Genomic DNA, 17,964 nt, shown 5'->3' on the forward strand with positions numbered 1-17,964 from the left:
GAACAGTAGTCAGGATGTGGGGCACAAGATACACCAGGAGATAGAAAAGGTGTGTAAGAAAGGCAAGGTTACAGTGATCATGGGGGATTTCAATATGCAGGTAGACTGGGGAAATCAGGTTGGTAGTGGATCCCAAGAAAAGGAATTTGCGGAATGTCTACGAGATGGCTTTTTGGAGCAGCTTGTAGTGGAGCCCACTAGGGAACAGGCAATTCTAGATTTAGTGATGTGTAATGAGGCAGATTTGATAAGGGAGCTTAAGGTGAAGGAACCCTTAGGAGGAAGTGACCATAATATGATAGAATTTACCCTGCAATTTGAGAGGAAAAAGCTGGAATCAGATGTAACGGTATTACAGTTGAATACAGGCAACAACAGAGGCATGAGGGAGGAGCTGGCCAGAATAGACTGGGAGATGAGCCTAGCAGGAAAGGCAGTGGAACAGTAATGGCAGGAGTTTCTGGGAGTAATTTGGGAGACACAGCAAAAATTCATCCCTAGGAAGAAGAAACATGCTAAAGGGAGGACGAGGCAACCATGGCTGACAAGGGAAGTCAGGGACAGCATAAAAGCTAAAGAGAAAGCATACAATGCGGCGAAGAGCAGTGGGAAACCAAGGGATTGAGAAGCCTACAAAGACCAACAGAGGACAACTAAAAAAGAAATAAGGAGGGAGAAGATTAAATATGAGGGTAAACTAGCCAGTAATATAAAAGAAGATTGTAAGAGTTTTTTTTAGATATATAAAGGGTAAGAGAGAGGCAAAAGTGGACATTGAGCCGCTGGAAAATGGCGCTGGAGAAGTAGTAGTGGGGAACAAAGAAATGGCGGAGGAACTGAATAGGTACTTTGCGTCAGTCTTCACGGTGGAAGACACGAGTAACATCCCCAAAGTTCAAGAGAGTCGGGGGGCAGAGGTGAGTATGGTGGCCATTACCAAGGAGAAGGTACTAGGAAAACTGAAAGGTATGAAGGTGGATAAATCACCTGGACCAGATGGATTACATCCCAGAGTCCTGAAGGAGATAGCTGAAGAGATAGTGGAGGCGTTAGTGGTGATCTTTCAGGAATCACTGGAGTCAGGGAGGGTCCCAGAGGACTGTAAAATCGCTAATGTAACCCCCTGTTTAAGAAGGGAGTGAGGCAAAAGACGGGAAATTACAGGCCGATTAGCCTGACCTCGGTCGTTGGTAAGATTTTAGAGTCCATTATTAAGGATGAGATTTCAGAATACTTGGAAGTGCATGATAAAATCGGGCAAAGTCAGCATGGTTTCATCAAGGGGAGGTCATGCCTGACAAATCTGTTAGAATTCTTTGAGGAGGTAACGAGTAGGTTAGACAAAGGAGAGCCAATGGATGTTATCTACTTGGACTTCCAGAAGGCCTTTGACAAGGTGCCGCACAGGAGGCTGCTCAGTAAGATCAGAGCCCATGGTGTTAGAGGCAAGGTACTAGCATGGATAGAAGATTGGCTGTCTGGCAGGAGACGAGAGTGGGGATAAGGGGGTCCTTCTCAGGATGGCAGCCGGTGACTAGTGGAGTTCCGCAGGGGTCAGTGTTGGGACCACAACTTTTCACTTTATACATTAATGATCTAGATGAAGGAACTGAGAGCATCCTGGCTAGGTTTGCAGATGATACAAAGATAGGTGGAGGGACAGGTAGTATTGAGGAGGCAGGGAGGCTGCAGAAGGATTTGGACAGGTTAGGAGAATGGGCAAAGAAGTGGCAGATGGAATACAATGTGGGGAAGTGTGAGGTCATGCACTTTGGTAGGAAAAATAGAGGCATAGACTATTTTCTAAATGGGGAGAGAATTCAGAAATCTGGAGTGCAAAGGGACTTGGGAGTCCTAGTCCAGGATTCTCTTAAGGTTAACTTGCAGGGCGGTAGTTAGGAAGGCAAATGCAATGTTGGCATTTATTTCGAGAGGACTAGAATATAAAAGCAGGGATGTGCTGCTGAGGCTTTATAAGGCTCTGGTCAGACCACATCTAGAATATTGTGAGCAATTTTGGGCCCCATATCTCAGGAAGGATGTTCTGGCCCTGGAGAGGGTCCAGAGGAGGTTCACGAGAACGATCCCAGGAATGAAAGGCTTAACATATGAGGAACGTTTGAGGACTCTGGGTCTATACTCGATGAAGTTTAGAAGGATGAGGGGGGATCTGACTGAAACTTACAGAATACTGAAAGACCTGGATAGAGTGGATGTGGGGAAGATGTTTCCATTAGCAGGAGAGACTAGGACCCGAGGGCACAGCCTGAGAGTTAAGGGAAGGCCTTTTAGAACAGAGATGAGGAGAAACTTCTTTAGCCAGAGAGTGATGGATCTATGGAATTCATTGCCACAGAAGGCTGTGGAGGCCAGGTCATTGAGTGTATTTAAGACCGAGATAGATAGGTTCTTGATTGGTAAGGGGATCAAAGGTTATGGGGAGAAGGCGGGAGAATGGGGTTGAGAAACTTATCAGCCATGATTGAATGGCGGAGCAGACTCGATGGGCCAAATGGCCTAATTTCTGCTCCTAAGTCTTATGGTCTAATTGAAGAAGGCTGACCAAAGTGACGCGATCGTAAAGCAGAGAGTTCATTGGTAGGTAATGGGTAAGTTGTTTTTCTCCACATTAAAGCTACATTAAGGAAAGGTAAGAGTTCTAGCTTTCTTTTAAAAAAGAAAGAAACTTAAATAATTTTCTACTTGGCTTAAATTTAGGGTAAGAGTATTTTAACTAAAGATATGGCATGGGAGCTCAGACCCACATGTTGCATGGCCTGCAGAACGTGGAAAGTCTTAGACACTCCTGGCAGTCTGGATGACCACATCTGCTGGAAGTGCCACAAGTTTGGCCAGCTGGAGTGCCGGGTTTCAGAGCCTGATTGTCGGCTGGAAGCACAACAGTGCATCCGCGAGGCTGAGAGTTACTTGGATTGCACGTTTTTATACATGGTCACCCTGCAATTCAAGGAAGTGCAGTCAAAGAAGGAATGGGTGACCACCAGTTGGAAAAAGGCAGGCAGACAGGTAGTCAGGAAAGCCCCGGAGTGCATCTCACTCAAGAACAGTTTTCCTGCATTAGGAAACAGTGAGAGTGACGGTTTCTCTGGGAGTGCAGCCAGAGCCCAGCTGCATAAGCGGGGATGAGAAAGAGAGGAAGGGCAATAGTGGTAGGAGGTGCAATAGTGAGGGGTACAGACAGGTGCTTCTGCGGCCACAGATGTAACTCCAGGATGGTGTGTTGCCTCCCTGGGGCCAGGGTCAAGGGTGTCACTGAACAGCTGCAGGGCATTCTCAAGGGGGAGGGCGAACAATCAGAGATTGTGGTTCACATTGGTACCAACGACATAGATAGAAAGTGGAATGAGATCCTGCAACAAGAATTCAGGGAACTAGGCAGCAGATTGAAAAGCAGGACCTCAAAGGTTGTAATCTCTGGATTACTCCCGGTGCCACGTGCTAGTGAGTGTAGGAATAGGCGGATAGATCAGATGAATGCGTGGCTGAAGAGTTGGTGCAGGAGGGAGGGCTTTAGATTCCTGAATCACTGGGTCCATTTCTGGGGGAAGTGGGACCTGTACAAGTCTGGCGAGTTGCACCTGAACCGGAATGGGACCAACATCCTTGCCGGGTTTGCGGGGGGGGGAGGGGAGAGAGCGGGTTTGCTAGCGCGGGAGGTGGCGGTTTAAACTAATCTAGAAGGGGGAATGGGATACGAAGTGGAGGTATAGTAGGGGGTGATGTACAGACAAGTATATATGAAAAACCAAGTCAGTCTGGAAGGCAGAGCATATATAGAGAAGTTTAGGCACAAGGAAGCATGTTAAGGCAGGATGGCATTTATTTTAATGCAAGGAGTCTTGTGAGTAAGGCAAATGAGATGAGGGTGTTGATTAACACATGGGGATATGATATCATGGCTATCACGGAGACATGGTTAAGAGAGGGGCAGGACTGCAGTTCAATGGCAGTTCAATATTCCGGGGTACAGAATCTTCAGGCGAGACGGTGGGGGTGTAAAAGAGAAGGTGGTGTCACAATATTGATCAATGAGTCAGTTATTGCAATAAGTGGGGGGATGATATCTTGGAAGGTTCCTCAAATGCAGCCATATGATAGAACTTAAAAACAAAAAGGGGGCAATCACATTACTGGGAGTGTACTATAGGCCCCCAAACAGTAAGGGAGAGATAGAAGGGCATATATGTAGGCAAATCTCAGAGAAGTATAAAAATAATAGGGTAATAATAGTAGGGGGTTTCAACTTCTCTAATATTAATTGGGATAGACAAAGTGTGAAAGGCTTAGAGGGGGCAGAATTCTTAAAATGCACCCAGGAGAGCTTTTTAAGCCAGCACGTAGAAAGTCCTCAAAGAGAGGGGGTAATGTTGGACCTAGTTTTAGGGAAAGAAGCCAGGCAAGTGGTAGAAGTGTCAGTGGGGGAGCATTTCGGTAATTGTCACCATAACTCAGCAAGATTTATGGTAGTTATGAAAAAGGACAAAGATGGACCGCAAATAAAGGTTCTGAATGGGGGAAGGCCGATTTTAATATAAGACAGAATTTGGCCAAAGTGGACTGGGAGCAGCTACTTGCAGGAAAATCTACATTAGAACAGTGAGGGTCATTCAAAAAGGAAATAGTGAGAACGCAGGGCCAACATGCTCCCATAAAGGTGGAGGATGGGACCAACAAATCCAGAGAACCCTGGATGTTGAGGAATGTACAGCATTGGATAAGGAAAAAAAGTGAAGCTTATGGTGGATACCTAGAGCTCAAAACTAACGGAAGCCCTAGAGGAATATAGAAAGTGCAGGGGGTTACTTAAAAAAGAAATTTGGAGAGCGAAGACAGGGCCTGAAAAAACACTGGCAGGCAAAATAAAGGACAATCCAAAGGCGTTTTATATTAGGGGCAAGAGGATAACCAGGGAAAGAGTAGGGCCCATTCGGGACCAAAGTGGCAACCTGAGAGAGGAGCCAGAAGTCATGGGTGAGGTTTTAAACGAGTACTTTGTATCTGCTTTCACTATAGAGAAGGATGATGTAGGTATAGAAATCGGGGAGGGGGACTGTGATATACTTGGACAAATTAGCATCGAGAGGGAGGAGGTATTAGTGGTTTTAGTGGACTTAAGTGGATAAATCCCTAGGCCCAGATGAGACGTATCCCAGGCTGCTATGGGAGGCAAGGGAGCAGATTGCAGGGACCCTGACATTAATTTTCAAATCATCTCTGACCACAGGAAAGGTGCCAGGGGACTAGAGGACAGCTAACGTGGTACCATTATTCAAGAAGGGTGGTAGGGATAAACTAATGAGTCTAACATCAGTGGTAGGGAAACTTTTGGAAAAAATTCTGAGCAACTGAATTAATCTCCACTTGGAGAGGCAAGGATTAATCAGGGGCAGTTAGCATGGCTTCGTCAGGAGGAGATCATGTCTAACAAATTTGATTGAATTTTTCTAAACATGAATGTAGGAGGTATGATTCGCAGATGACATGAAAATTGGTGGTGGTAAATAGCGAGGAGAAAAGCCTTAGACTACAGGACGATATAGACAGGCTGGTCAGATGGGCAGAACAATGGCAAATGGAATTTAATCCTGAAAAGTGTGTGGTGATGCATTTTGGGAGGACTAACAAGGTAAGGGACTTCACGATGAATGGTAGCACCCTAGGATCACCACAAAGGATCAGAGGGACTTTGGTGTGCATGTCCATATATAGATAACGTGGTTAAGAAGGCATGCGGGATACTTGCCTTTATTAGTCGAGGCATTGAATAGAAGAGCAGGAAGGTTATGATGGAGCTGTATAAAGCATTAGGCCACATCTGGAGTAGTGTGTGCAGTTCTGGTCGCCACACTATAGGAAGGATGTGATTGCACCAGAGAGGTTGCAGAGGAGATTCACCAGGATGTTGCCTGGGCTGGAGCGTTTCAACTATGAAGAGAGACTAGATAGGCTGGGGCTGTTTTCCTTCAAGCAGAGAAGGCTGAGGGGGGACCTGATTGAGGTGTACAAAATTATGAGGGGCATAGATAGAGTAGACAGGAAGAAACTTTTCCCCTTAGTGGAGGGGTCAATAACCAGGGGGCATAGGTTTAAAGTAAGGGGCAGGAGGTGATTTGAGGAGAAGGTTTTTCATCTAGAGGGTAGGGGATATCTGGAACTCTCTGCCTTTGGGGGTGGTGGTTGGGGGGCGGGGGGCGCACCCTCACACCATTTAATAAGTGCTTAGATGAACACTTGAAACACCATACCACACAAGGCTACGGGCCAAGTGCTGGAAAATGGGATTAGAGTAGATTGGGGCTTGATGACTGGTGCGGACACAATGGGCCGAAAGACCTCTTTCCGTATTGTAAAACTTTATGGCTACTCTTTTTTTTATTCATTCATGGGATGTTCGCTTCGCTGGCTGGGCCAGCGTTCATTGTCCATCCCTAGTTGCCCTTGAGAAGGTGGTGGTGAGCTGCCTTCTTGAACCGCTGCAGTCCATGTCGTGTAGGTATACCCAAAGTGCTGTTAAGAAGGGAGTTCCAGGATTTTGACCCAGCGACAGTGAAGGAACAGCAATAAATTTCCAAGTCAGGATGCTGAGTGACTTGGAGGGGAACTTCCAGGTGGTGGTGTTCCCATCTATCTGCTGCCCTTGTCCTTCTAGATGGTAGTGGTCGTGGGTTTGGAAGGTGCTGTCGAAGGAGCCTTAGTGAATTCCTGCAGTGCATCTTGTAGATGGTACACGCTGCTGCTACAACAAAAACAAAAATACCTGGAAAAACTCAGCAGGTCTGACAGCATCTGCGGAGAGGAACACAGCCAATGCCCCGAGTCCGACTGACTCCCCATCAGAACACTGCTGCTACTGTGTCTTGGTGGTGGAGGGAGTGAATGTTCATGGATGTGGTGCTAATCAAGTGGGCTGCTTTGTCTTGGATGGTATCAAGCTTCTTCAGTGTTGTGGGAGCTGCACTCATCCAGACAAGTGGGGAGTATTCCATCACACTCTTGACTTATGCCTTGTAGATGGTGGACAGGCTTTGGGGAGTGAGGTGGTGAGTTACTCGTTGCAGGATTCCTAGCCTCTGACCTGCCCTTGTAGCCACCGTCCAGTTTCTGGTTGTTGGTAACTTTCAGGGTGTTGATAGTGGGGGATTCAGTGATGGTAACTCCATTACTGAATCCACCACTATCAACTATGTTTCTCTACAATAACAATGTCAGTAAAGATTTGGGGTCTTGACAGTTTATACGTTACTGAATAAAGGTTTTTAAAAAAAATATAAGGAGGAACAAATGCCTAGGGATGTAAATCACAAACTATCAATGCTGGATAGAATTTTAAAAAAAAGCTATAGCTATAAATATCAGCTTAACTTTACCACAAAGGACTATTTACAAGTCATTTAAAAAAATATTTTCATTTTACATATTCCTTCCCCCTCTAAATTCAGCTGAGCAAGAGAAACCAACAGTGACAAACCTCTACCCTAGGTAGGTAGCTTAAGTCAAAACTTTTGATGAAGTGAAGACAGTAGAATCATTGACATTTGCAACTGTGGCACATGGAATTAAGCAGAAAACAACTGTCGAAAAATATTTCTGTATAAATCTGAGACTTTCACTATCGAGCCATAACACTAACCTATACTTACCAAGTAAAGCAGACATATTCTGAAAAATTCCAAGAAGCTCTGGAGTGATTGATGGGCTGTTTTCCAATGTCACTAACCTATAAAGTGGCAATAAAAAAGTAGCTGAGGAGTTTCATTGACATTTAACAGTTACAAAATAAACAAATGAATAGTATAAACTGATAATGGATCTAAAATACTGCAGTATCTCAATAGGTAATCTCAACATCAAACACCTGAGCACTGTCACTGATTAAGATACTTAAGGCTCTAATTAGCAATTCAGAATGCCAGTTTAATCACATAGCTCATCTGCTCAGGGGATTAACATCTACAGATAATTTAAAAAATCAAGAACACAGAATATGCCACAAATAAGATCACAACTGTCAGTTCATTTTTATTTCATTAGGTAACAAATGTCCCTCTCCCCACCTAAAAAGTTCTTATATTGCTGAGCTGTTTCTTTCATCCAAAGAATGAAATATACTCTTGCTCTGCACATTGGTGATACATTGCTAGTACTATGCAGTTATTTTCCTCAAACCATCTTAAAAATATGCATAAGCAATGATTATGCTGGATTGTTCTGTACTTCTGACCTTTTCAAACATCAATTCTCTTAAAACTGAGTTTATATACTCTTATATGGAGCTCAGTCACCTCCCTCCATCAGCTCCTGCATATAACAGTGTAATCAAGCAGTACAGCTGGAGACTCCTCATACACAATGTTGTGCAAATGGTGCTTGGATGGTCAGTTTAACAAATACTATATATTTTTTTATTTAAAGGGGAAGATTTTAAAGTGGGAAATATGACCCCAATTAAAATTTCTAAGTCTGATTCTATGTACGCCTGGAGATTTGATTGCATGACACTTGATCATGCAACCACTTCCAGGACCACGCCATTAAAGTTCTGTGAACTTAAAGCAGTGGTGATCAGTGTAAATACACAAACAAACTGAACGAGACTGATCAGGAAAGCCATAAGTTTGGCCCCCGTTACATACCAAGTTAGCTCAACTCAGCCATGGTGATAGGAGCACTACAATTAGCCTCACTCCCTTGGGTCAGGGAGAAGAAATGTCAGCCAGGTTCCCACTCCTAAATATTAGGCTTTTAAAAAATGTGGCCAAAGTTAAGCTATTATGCTTGTTACAAGTTTGTAAGAACTTTTGACTAACTTTTGGAAGGAGTAATGCTATTACTCTTTCCTTTCCTTCTTTTATGTCTCAGCTTTCTCTATAGCATCCCCATGCCCAATCTTCAGAGCGAAGACCAAGACACAGATAGTCCATCTACATCTACACAATATCAAAACTGAATCATCATTCAACTTAGTCTTCACTTCAATACAATTTATGGGCATATATTAATGATCAAAAATAGATTATTTTCATTTTAGAAGCTAGCATGCACAATATTAAATTAGGAATTAATATGACTGCATAATTTGTTTAAACATTGTATTATTCCTTAAATTTTGACAAATAAAAAATCAAAATATTTCATTCCAAAAAGAAAAAGCAATGTATTCAATTTCACTGAGGAAATACCATGTTTACATCTGAAAGGTGGCAATTTAAAAAAAATTAAACTCATGGTATTAAAGTAGATGAACATGTTTAGTAAGAATTAAGGACTTGAAAAATTTAAAAGAAAGCAGCTGGCTAGATGATATGCACCCGAGGTTCTGCAGAGAGATGGGTCATGTGCTGTGCAAGGACCTAGCCTATATTTTTAATAGATCACTACACTTCCATTACCCTCACCCTTGTCAATATCAATTGGCCCCCTGAAGCCCAGCAGATGATTTTGTTTCCACAGATGGAGGTGCCAGGCTGCGATATGAACTCAACATCTGGGCTGCTGGTCCAGTACCATAACCACTGGGCTATCATGACCTTAAGATCTAGAAGGAGTTGGATGATTCAGTGCAGAGAAAAAAATGGTGCAACGTGCCATTTACCATCTTGTCCATATAAAATCCAGTTTGAAGGGATGGTGGAACTGTACCATGAGTCAGTCAAGGTAGTGTTGACTAAGGAGAATATTAGCATACGAGAGAGAGGGTTTCCTAGAGGGGTCAAGGACAGAATCTATTAAGAGAGTTAAGGAACAATAGAGATACCATGACACTACTGGATGTGTGGTACAGGCCACCAACAGGTGAGAAAAATATAGAGGAGCAACTTTGCAAGGAAATTACAAAGAGGTGCAAAAACTATAGAGTAGTATAGTTCAGTTGAGTGAGAACAGATCTGACCCAGGTAAACTGGAATCAAAAATCGGCAGACAGAACCTTAACGGCACAAAGGGCTGCCTTTAAAGAGGAGATGGTCCAGGTATACTCAAGGTATATTCTCACAAGGGGAAAAGGTAGGTCAGCAAAAGCCACAAACCCTAGATTATGAGATAAAGAGAAAGGTGAAACAGAAATACATGACAGGTGTCAGGTGGATAATACGTGAGAACCAGGCTGAATATATGAATTCAGAGAAGCGAAAAAGGAAATGAGAGAGGCAAAAGAGACTGAGAAGAGACTAGCAGCTGACATAAAAGGGAATCCAAAAGTAATCTGTAGGCATATAAAAAAGTAAAAGGGTAGTAAGAGAAGTGGGGCCAATTAGGAGCCAAACAAGGGATTTATGCACAGAGGCATAACTAAATAAGCACGCTGCATCTGTCTTTACCAAGGAAGATGCTGCCAAAGTCATAGTGAAAGAGGAGGTAATTGAGACAATGGATGGGCTAAAAATTGTCAAATAGGTGGTATGTGGATTTCCAAATTTGATAAAGTGCCACATAATAACCTTGCCAGTAAAGTTGAAGCCTGTGAATAAAGATGTACAATGACATCATGGATATGACGTTAGCTAAGTGACAGGAAACAGAGAGTAGTGATGAATGGTTATCTTTAGTATTGGAGGAAATATAAAGTGGGGTTCCCCAGGGACAAGTACAAGGACCACCGATTTTCTTGATATATATATTAATTACCTAGACTTGGATGTGCAGGGCACAGTTTCAAAATTTGCACTTGATACAAAACTTGGAAGTACTGTGAACTGCAACAAGAATAGTGATGGGCATCAAGAGGACATGGACAGGCTGGTAGAATGAGTGGACATGTGACAGATGAAATCTAATGCAGAGAACTACAAAGTGATACATTTTGATAGGAAGAATGAGGGGGAGCAATATAAAATGAAGGATACAATTCTAAAGGGAGTGCAGAAACAGAGACACCCGAGGGCATATATCACAAATTGTTGAAGGTGACAGGGCAGGTTGAGAAAGTGATTAAAAAGGCATGTGATCCTGGGCTTTACAAATAGTGGCACAAAGTACAAAAGCAAGGAATCCATGATGAACCATTATAAAACATTGGTTCAAGCTCAACTCAAATATTGCATCCAATTCTGGGCACTGCAGTTAGGAAGGATATGAAGACTTCAGATTTGGTGCAACAAAGATTTACAAAAATGGTTCCAGAGATGAGGGGCTTCAGTTAGATGGATCGAGTGGAGAAGCTGGGTTTGTTATCCTTAGAGAAGGTTGAGAAGAGATTTGACAAAAGTGTTCAAAATCATGAGGGGTCCGGACAGAGCAGATAGAGAGAAGCTATTCCCATTGACGGAAAGGTTGAGAACCAGATGACATGATTTAAGGTAACTGGTCAAAGAACCGGTGGTGATAGCCTCAAACTTTTTGATGCCAGAAGTGGTTAGGATCTAGAATGCACTGCTGGAGAGTGTGGCGAAGCAGGGTCAATTATGCCTTTCAAAAGGGAATTGCTTAAGCAAGGCAGAGAAAAAAAATTGCAAGGCTATGGGGTAAGGACAGGAGAATGAGACTAGCTGTGTTGTCCTTACTGAGAGCTGGCATGGACAGGTGTGGCGAAAGGCCACCTTCTGCTGTAATATTCTATGATTCCATAAGCGACATCTTAACTCGGAAGCTGCTACCTTTACAGTAACTCTGACAGCATTGTAACTCAAGCGTGTCACAGAGTTCCAAAAATTTAAAAACTTTACAACGCAACAGAAGGTTAACTGCCATTAAAGGATGTTGACAAAATAGTCCGTTTTACTTGTTTCCACAAACTATTTTGGTGCCCATTTCAGATAACCTTCTGATTGTTCTCAAGGAGAGGAGAGAGTCCCATCACTTTCTTGTAGTTAGAAGGTTGATGGATTCAACATCCCTTAGGACTAGAACGTACAATCTTAGGCTGATATTTCAGTGCAGTACAAAAGGAATGCTACATTTTTGTGAGTACTGCTAAACAAAACCCTGTCTGCCTCTTTAGTTGGCTACAGAAAATGTCATGGAGCTATTTGAAGGAGAACAGTTTCTCCTGCCCTGGCCAACATATCTCCTCCTCCACCAGAAACAGATTAACTGGTCTTTCATCTCATTTGTTTTTTCGAAGACCTTGCTGTGCACAAAACAGCTGCTACCTTTACTGCATAACAGCAGTGATCACATTTCAAAAATAATTTGGTTCTGAAGTGCTTTGGCACAACCTGAGAACATCACAGGTTCTACATAAATCCAAGTTTAGTTTGTTCATTCGAAGTCTTGTCTTTCCTTACTAACAAAGTAAGCATTTTCTTGATGCAATTCTTTAAAACAAATCTCAATAAGGCTGATTTTCACTCATCCCTCCCTTGAAGATGACCTGGAATACAGAATGCAGGTATCAAAAGAACACAAATGAGATCTGGTTAAGTACCATGCAGATTTCCACCAAGCCTGCACACTGCGAAGAATTATAAACACAAGCACGAATAAAAGAATACCTGTTGCTTTACTGCAAATGTGTTACTGAGCATATTTCTACAATATTTGACATAATTTGAATTTACCTGATTGAAAATGAACTATCTGATTTTCAATTTTAAACCCACATTGGTTAAAACTGATTGCTGACAGCAATGTGACTAACATTAGGACGTAGTATAGATTATAGGAGCACCATTGTCAGGAAAAACTGTTACACAACCCCACAATAATTAAAATTGCATTATAATTCATTACTGCATTATGTGGGATGAAATTATCGAGATCGACTGCCTATCTAGTTTCCTTCCTCAAACAAAACATATTAACCAAAACTAGGTATTCCTTCCTTTAAAAACACAGCAGTGAAGGCACATTTTCAACAACTTAATAAATAATACATTAGGTATCCATGCCTTTGTTAGCTCAAGACTTGCCTATTGCACTCCTGGTTGGCTTCCTTAATACTACTTTGCGTAAACTTGAGGTAATCTACAAATCTCCTGCCCATGTCCTTATTCGCACCAAGTCCGGTTCGTTCATCATTCTTCTCCTCACTGACCTACATTGGGCTCTGGTCAAGCAACACCTCAATTTTAAATTCTCACCCTTGTTTTCAACTCCCTCCACGACCTCATCCTTTCCTATCTCTCTAATATTCTCCAGTCTTGCTACCTGCACTCATTTGTGGCCTCTTAAACATCGTGAATTTTAACCACACAACCACTGGTGGCTGGCCTTCAGCTGTCTAGTTCAGGCATTCCCTCCTTAACCTCTTTTCCTTTCTCCTTCTCTTGCCTCTTTTAAGAGGCCCATTAAAATTTACTCTTTGGCCATCTGCCCTAATATCACCTTGTGAAGCTTGGTGTCTGGCTCTGCCTCAATGCTCCCGTGAAGCACCTTGGGACATTTCATGGTGCTATATAAATACAAGCTGTTGTTTATAATTAATCGACATTTCTTGGGTTTAAATCATATTGTTGCCAGAAGGCATATCATTTGGAATATAAATTCTGTTGCCAGTGATTTCAAGTTCACAGTTACATTTTGGATGCTGTTTCTATTCAACTCATTACTACCTTTTGAAGACAGCTTTTCAATGAAAACATTACCACTTATTTCCTTGGTCACAAGCAACAAGCTGTTCAACAACAAAAAGGATACCATACTAGCAAATCAAACATCACTATTCTCTAATAACTAACTTCGAGACTGTGAAATTAACCTGCTAGATGAACAGGGATCAATTTGCTGACCCTCCTAAAGATGAATCATTATGTCTGACGTAAAAACAAGGGCTAAATCAGCCTTGCTGCTAAGGTTCTCATTATACTTGTCTAACCTTTTCACACAGATATTCCAACAAATGAAAAATTATTGTTTCAGCATGCTGTTAGACATAACGTTGAATCATTAAAGTCATTTAGGTTAAAACTGTTCCATTTAATTTTTCACTCATCTTTTAACAAACTCCATTTGCACGCATGAACAAATGGTAATCCCACATTATCTTTAATATGTTGCCTTTTATCAAATCCTGTCAACTTTTCCTTCCAAAGGGAAGCAGTGTCTATTCAATGTAATTGTGCCTGAATTATTAATACACTTATGAGCCGGAAGTCAAAACTAATTTCTTCCAAGCCTCTCATCTCAAGGAGCTCGTGATTTCTTCAATTTAAATGTGAACAACAAGCTTTTAACCAAGTAAAGGGGATAAAATATTGTTCATAGGGCATATTACTGAAATGTTATCCTTTCTCCATGTATTCCTCAAACACAGCAAGTTGGCCCTAAAATAATTTGACTTGACCTCATATCATTTATAAGAAAGCTGATCCAGACAATTTTCTTTTAGGCTGTATCACAATGTACTAATAAAATCATTTCTGAAAATATTTGGCATCTTGGATTTTTTTTAATCAATGGTACAATCATTTAAAATATACCATAGTTTATCAGTAATTAAGCTGCAATATATAATTTACCCTGAGGAATTATCTTCAAGTGTCATTACTTTTTGCCTTTTCAAATATGCTATGTATTTCCAGCATGTTTGTTTTGTTTCAGATTTCTAGTATTTCCAATTATGCTTCTTTACAGCCATTTGTTATTTTGCTTTACATCGAAAATTAATACTTTTTGTGCATGTAATAAAGCAAATTAATAGTATTTTTATTTTGTTAATGCTTACTTACTGTGGCTATTGCTTTCAGGTAAAATTAGATCTAATGGGGTAGTGTTTCCACTTTGAACGCAATCGGGAAATTGCACTCAAACGCACTTGAATGTACTTTAGTTAGATTACGGTTCAAGTTTCTGATAAAAATTTATTTATATAATCACAAATGTAAAATCTTCAAGGGACCAATTAATGAAGCAACATAATAGAATGTTATTGTTTATCTTTTTCCTTTCCATTAAAAAGCATTCCTTGATGCATTTAAGAGTGGTAACCTCGAAGTCTTTTCACGAGTTCTCCACCTGAGTAAATTGATTTAAAAATCACTAAAAGTGACCAATAAAATACTATGCTAAACACTTAAATAGCTTCAATGGTGTACTTCAGTCAGTTTCTTAATAAATTAATTATTTTTGATATGAGAAAAACTTTTAAAACACTACTAGTGTTGGTGCTTCTAAGATGTGGCTCCCTTATCCTGCAATAATCATAACCTCACAATTTCAAACTGGGATGTGGCCAGTTTTGTGGATGAGGCCTAATCTAAGCAAACTAAACCTTAAAGTACCATAAAAGATGGTGGAAAATACAAACCAAAGTGGTTTTGAGCATAATCTTTGTTTAAAAGGGGAAGAGGTAAGATAAGATGCAGAGGACCACAGACCAATGGCAGAAAATTGTATGGCCTCCATGACTGCTGTGTCCCAAAATTGGGGAGGTCAATTTTTTAAAAATTCATTCACGGGATGTGGGCTTCGATGGCTGGGCCAGCATTTATTGCCCATCCCTAATTGCCCTTGAGGAGGTGGTGGTGAGCTGCCGTCTTGAACCGCTGAAGTTTACGTGGTGTAGGTACACCCACAGTGCTGTTAGGGAGGGAGTCCCAGGATTTTGACCCAGCAGCAGTGAAGGAACGGTGATATATTTCCAACTCAGGATGGTGAGTGAATTGGAGGGGAACTTCCAGGTGGTGGTGTTCCCATCTACCTGCTGCCCTTGTTCTTCTAGATGGTAGTGTTTGTGGGTTTGGAAGGTGCTGTATAAGGAGTCTTGGTGAATTCCTGCAGTGCATCTTGTAGATGGTACACACTGCTGCTGCTGTGCGTGGTGGTGGAGGGAGTGAATATTTGTGGATGTGGTACCAATCAAGCGGACTGCCTTGTCCTGGACAGTTCATAAAGTTTCCCTGCATTAAGTAGAATAATGAAATGTAAGCATTTTACTACTAATTTAAAGATATGTCAGTTAGGCTACATTTTTACTTTAATAGAACCATTGGTTTTTGTTTCACACCAATGCTAAGAAGTTGCGCAAATCCAGAATCAAAGCATGATCTAAATCCCTCCAACTGGGCACCTCAGTCTGCTTTGCTCTGGAATCAGATTAGACCCTCATTCCAGAATTACAACTGGAACGCCAGTGCACAGCAAAATCCCTTTGTGTTGCTGCCACAGGTATAGTGCAATCATACAGAGCTACAAAATAAAATTCGGTTATTCCAAAGGCACATGGTTAAAGTTAATTGGCCAATTTATTTAAAGAATTATTATTTTAGATACATCAAAAAATTTAAGATCTGAAAAACATGGTAGTTACGAAAAAATATAAAGGAGCTTAAAACATGAACGTTATTTCTTTAATATCATGCTCCTCACTTTGTTATAAAATAAATTGCTCTTACTTTCGGTGAGACCAAGTGGCTGCCAACTCCAGCCTGGATATACTTAAGCATAACTGTAGAGAAAAGGTGAGGCGACTTGCGCCTTAGTCATCTCTCCTCAAAGACAGCAAGTTTTAAATCAGTTAAGGCTTGAGGCATATGAGATGCGCCCAATATAGTAGCACTGAGTTCACAACAGGTAGACAAATAAATGTGGCAGATTTGTGGCTGATGGAAATGCAAGGAAGGATGCTTCTGGCACACGGTGACAAAACAGCATACTCTTGAAAGAGAATGTGCTTCACAGTGTATATGCTACTTTTGGAAAGCCTGTCACGTCATTGCTGGCAACCTTTTATCTTTGTAGGATGATGAACATGCAGCAAATCCATTGGGGATGGGAGAGTTTCACATGGTGCACTGTTGCTGGTGGCTGAAGAGACCAATCCGTGAGATGCAGATTCTGTCACAAGTGCTGCACATAAAGTGGTTATCAGGTATTGTTATAGGTTGTTGTTTGTGTTGGCGACTATCGTCAAGCCACTGTAGCCACTGGTTGCCATGGTGGCACACTCCAGCCCACAGGTGATGTTACCATTTTCCTCTATCAATGGCTTGTCTCTCTCAGGTGTGAAAATCGATGTTTAAGGCCTTCATGTCACACTTGCAAACATCCTTGAAGCAGACTTTTGGGCGCCCTAATGTTTCTTCTGGCTCTGGCTATCTTGAACTATAGGAAATCCTGGGGAATTCCATCCTGCAAACGTGCCCAAGCCAGCGAAGTAGCCGCTGCTTGAATGCGAGTGTATTTGGGAGGTCTGTTGCATTTTTGTTTTTGCCCCTCCATGAGATGCCAAGAATGCACCGCAAACAAAGAAGAAGAAAATTGTTCAGTTTCCTTTCTTGATAGATCTAAGTTGTCTATGCTTCACGACCATACAACAAAGTGCTGGGAAAGCCTGTCACAAAGGCTTGGATTAACTAGCTCATGATGTCGGCTTGGCACATGGCACTCGAATTAGGTATCTCGAATGCACGAAGTGAACATTCAAGCATTGGAGAGAAGAGCATAAGGCTGATGCTTAATATCAAAGGTAGGAGTTTTTAGAGAACAGTGGAAAAACATTTTCAATTGGGAACGGTGGCATCTGGGAGGTGGTCTTATACAGATAATGAACCGAATGGGAAAAAGTAATCCTGAAATGTCACTTCAATATGAATTGGGAGTAGATGGTTGGCAGGGATTCAGAGCAGACTTGTATTGGTTGCTCCACTACCCTGAAGGCTGATGTCTGTCATGTAACTGATGAATAAACTCAAGGTTTGTGTTGGCAGCTATCAGAAGGCGCTACCTGGTTGGGAAGCAACATTCAAATTTCCAGGGGCCGACGTCTTCCTCTCTTTCAGGCTGATAAGCCACCACCGGCACAGTTCAGGGCAAGCAGGTGGTGCTGAAGCTTTGCAGTTCCAACTGGCAAAATCCACTATGCCCATAGTTTGAATTAGGAGAGCACGTAGAGCTCCGAAAAATGGTACAAAGTGAAACCTTGTGGTTTATGCGACTGCCCAAATCTGGAAGAAATGGATTTCAATCTTTGCCATGCTACTGTTGATCAACAAAGGGAGAAGAAAAAACTGAAAAATGAAAAATCCCAAGTTATTCTCGTGAAAATCCAGTTGGCCAGTACTAAGTCAC

At 41.8% G+C, this 17,964-nt stretch overlaps 1 protein-coding gene across 4 annotated transcripts in view; it reads right to left on the bottom strand.

The window, feature by feature from the left end:
• Window positions 1-17,964, bottom strand: part of ipo11 (importin 11) — a 712,707-nt gene that overhangs the window by 331,052 nt on the left and 363,691 nt on the right. For all 4 annotated transcript variants that reach the window (XM_078549030.1, XM_078549021.1, XM_078549038.1 and 1 more), the window contains one exon: window positions 7,662-7,738. In XM_078549030.1, coding sequence (XP_078405156.1) covers window positions 7,662-7,738 — 77 coding nt within the window. The remainder of the gene's footprint in view (window positions 1-7,661; window positions 7,739-17,964) is intronic.

This window comes from Cetorhinus maximus, chromosome 1, assembly GCF_964194155.1.
Source record: "Cetorhinus maximus chromosome 1, sCetMax3.hap1.1, whole genome shotgun sequence".
NCBI classification, from domain to species: domain Eukaryota; kingdom Metazoa; phylum Chordata; class Chondrichthyes; order Lamniformes; family Cetorhinidae; genus Cetorhinus; species Cetorhinus maximus.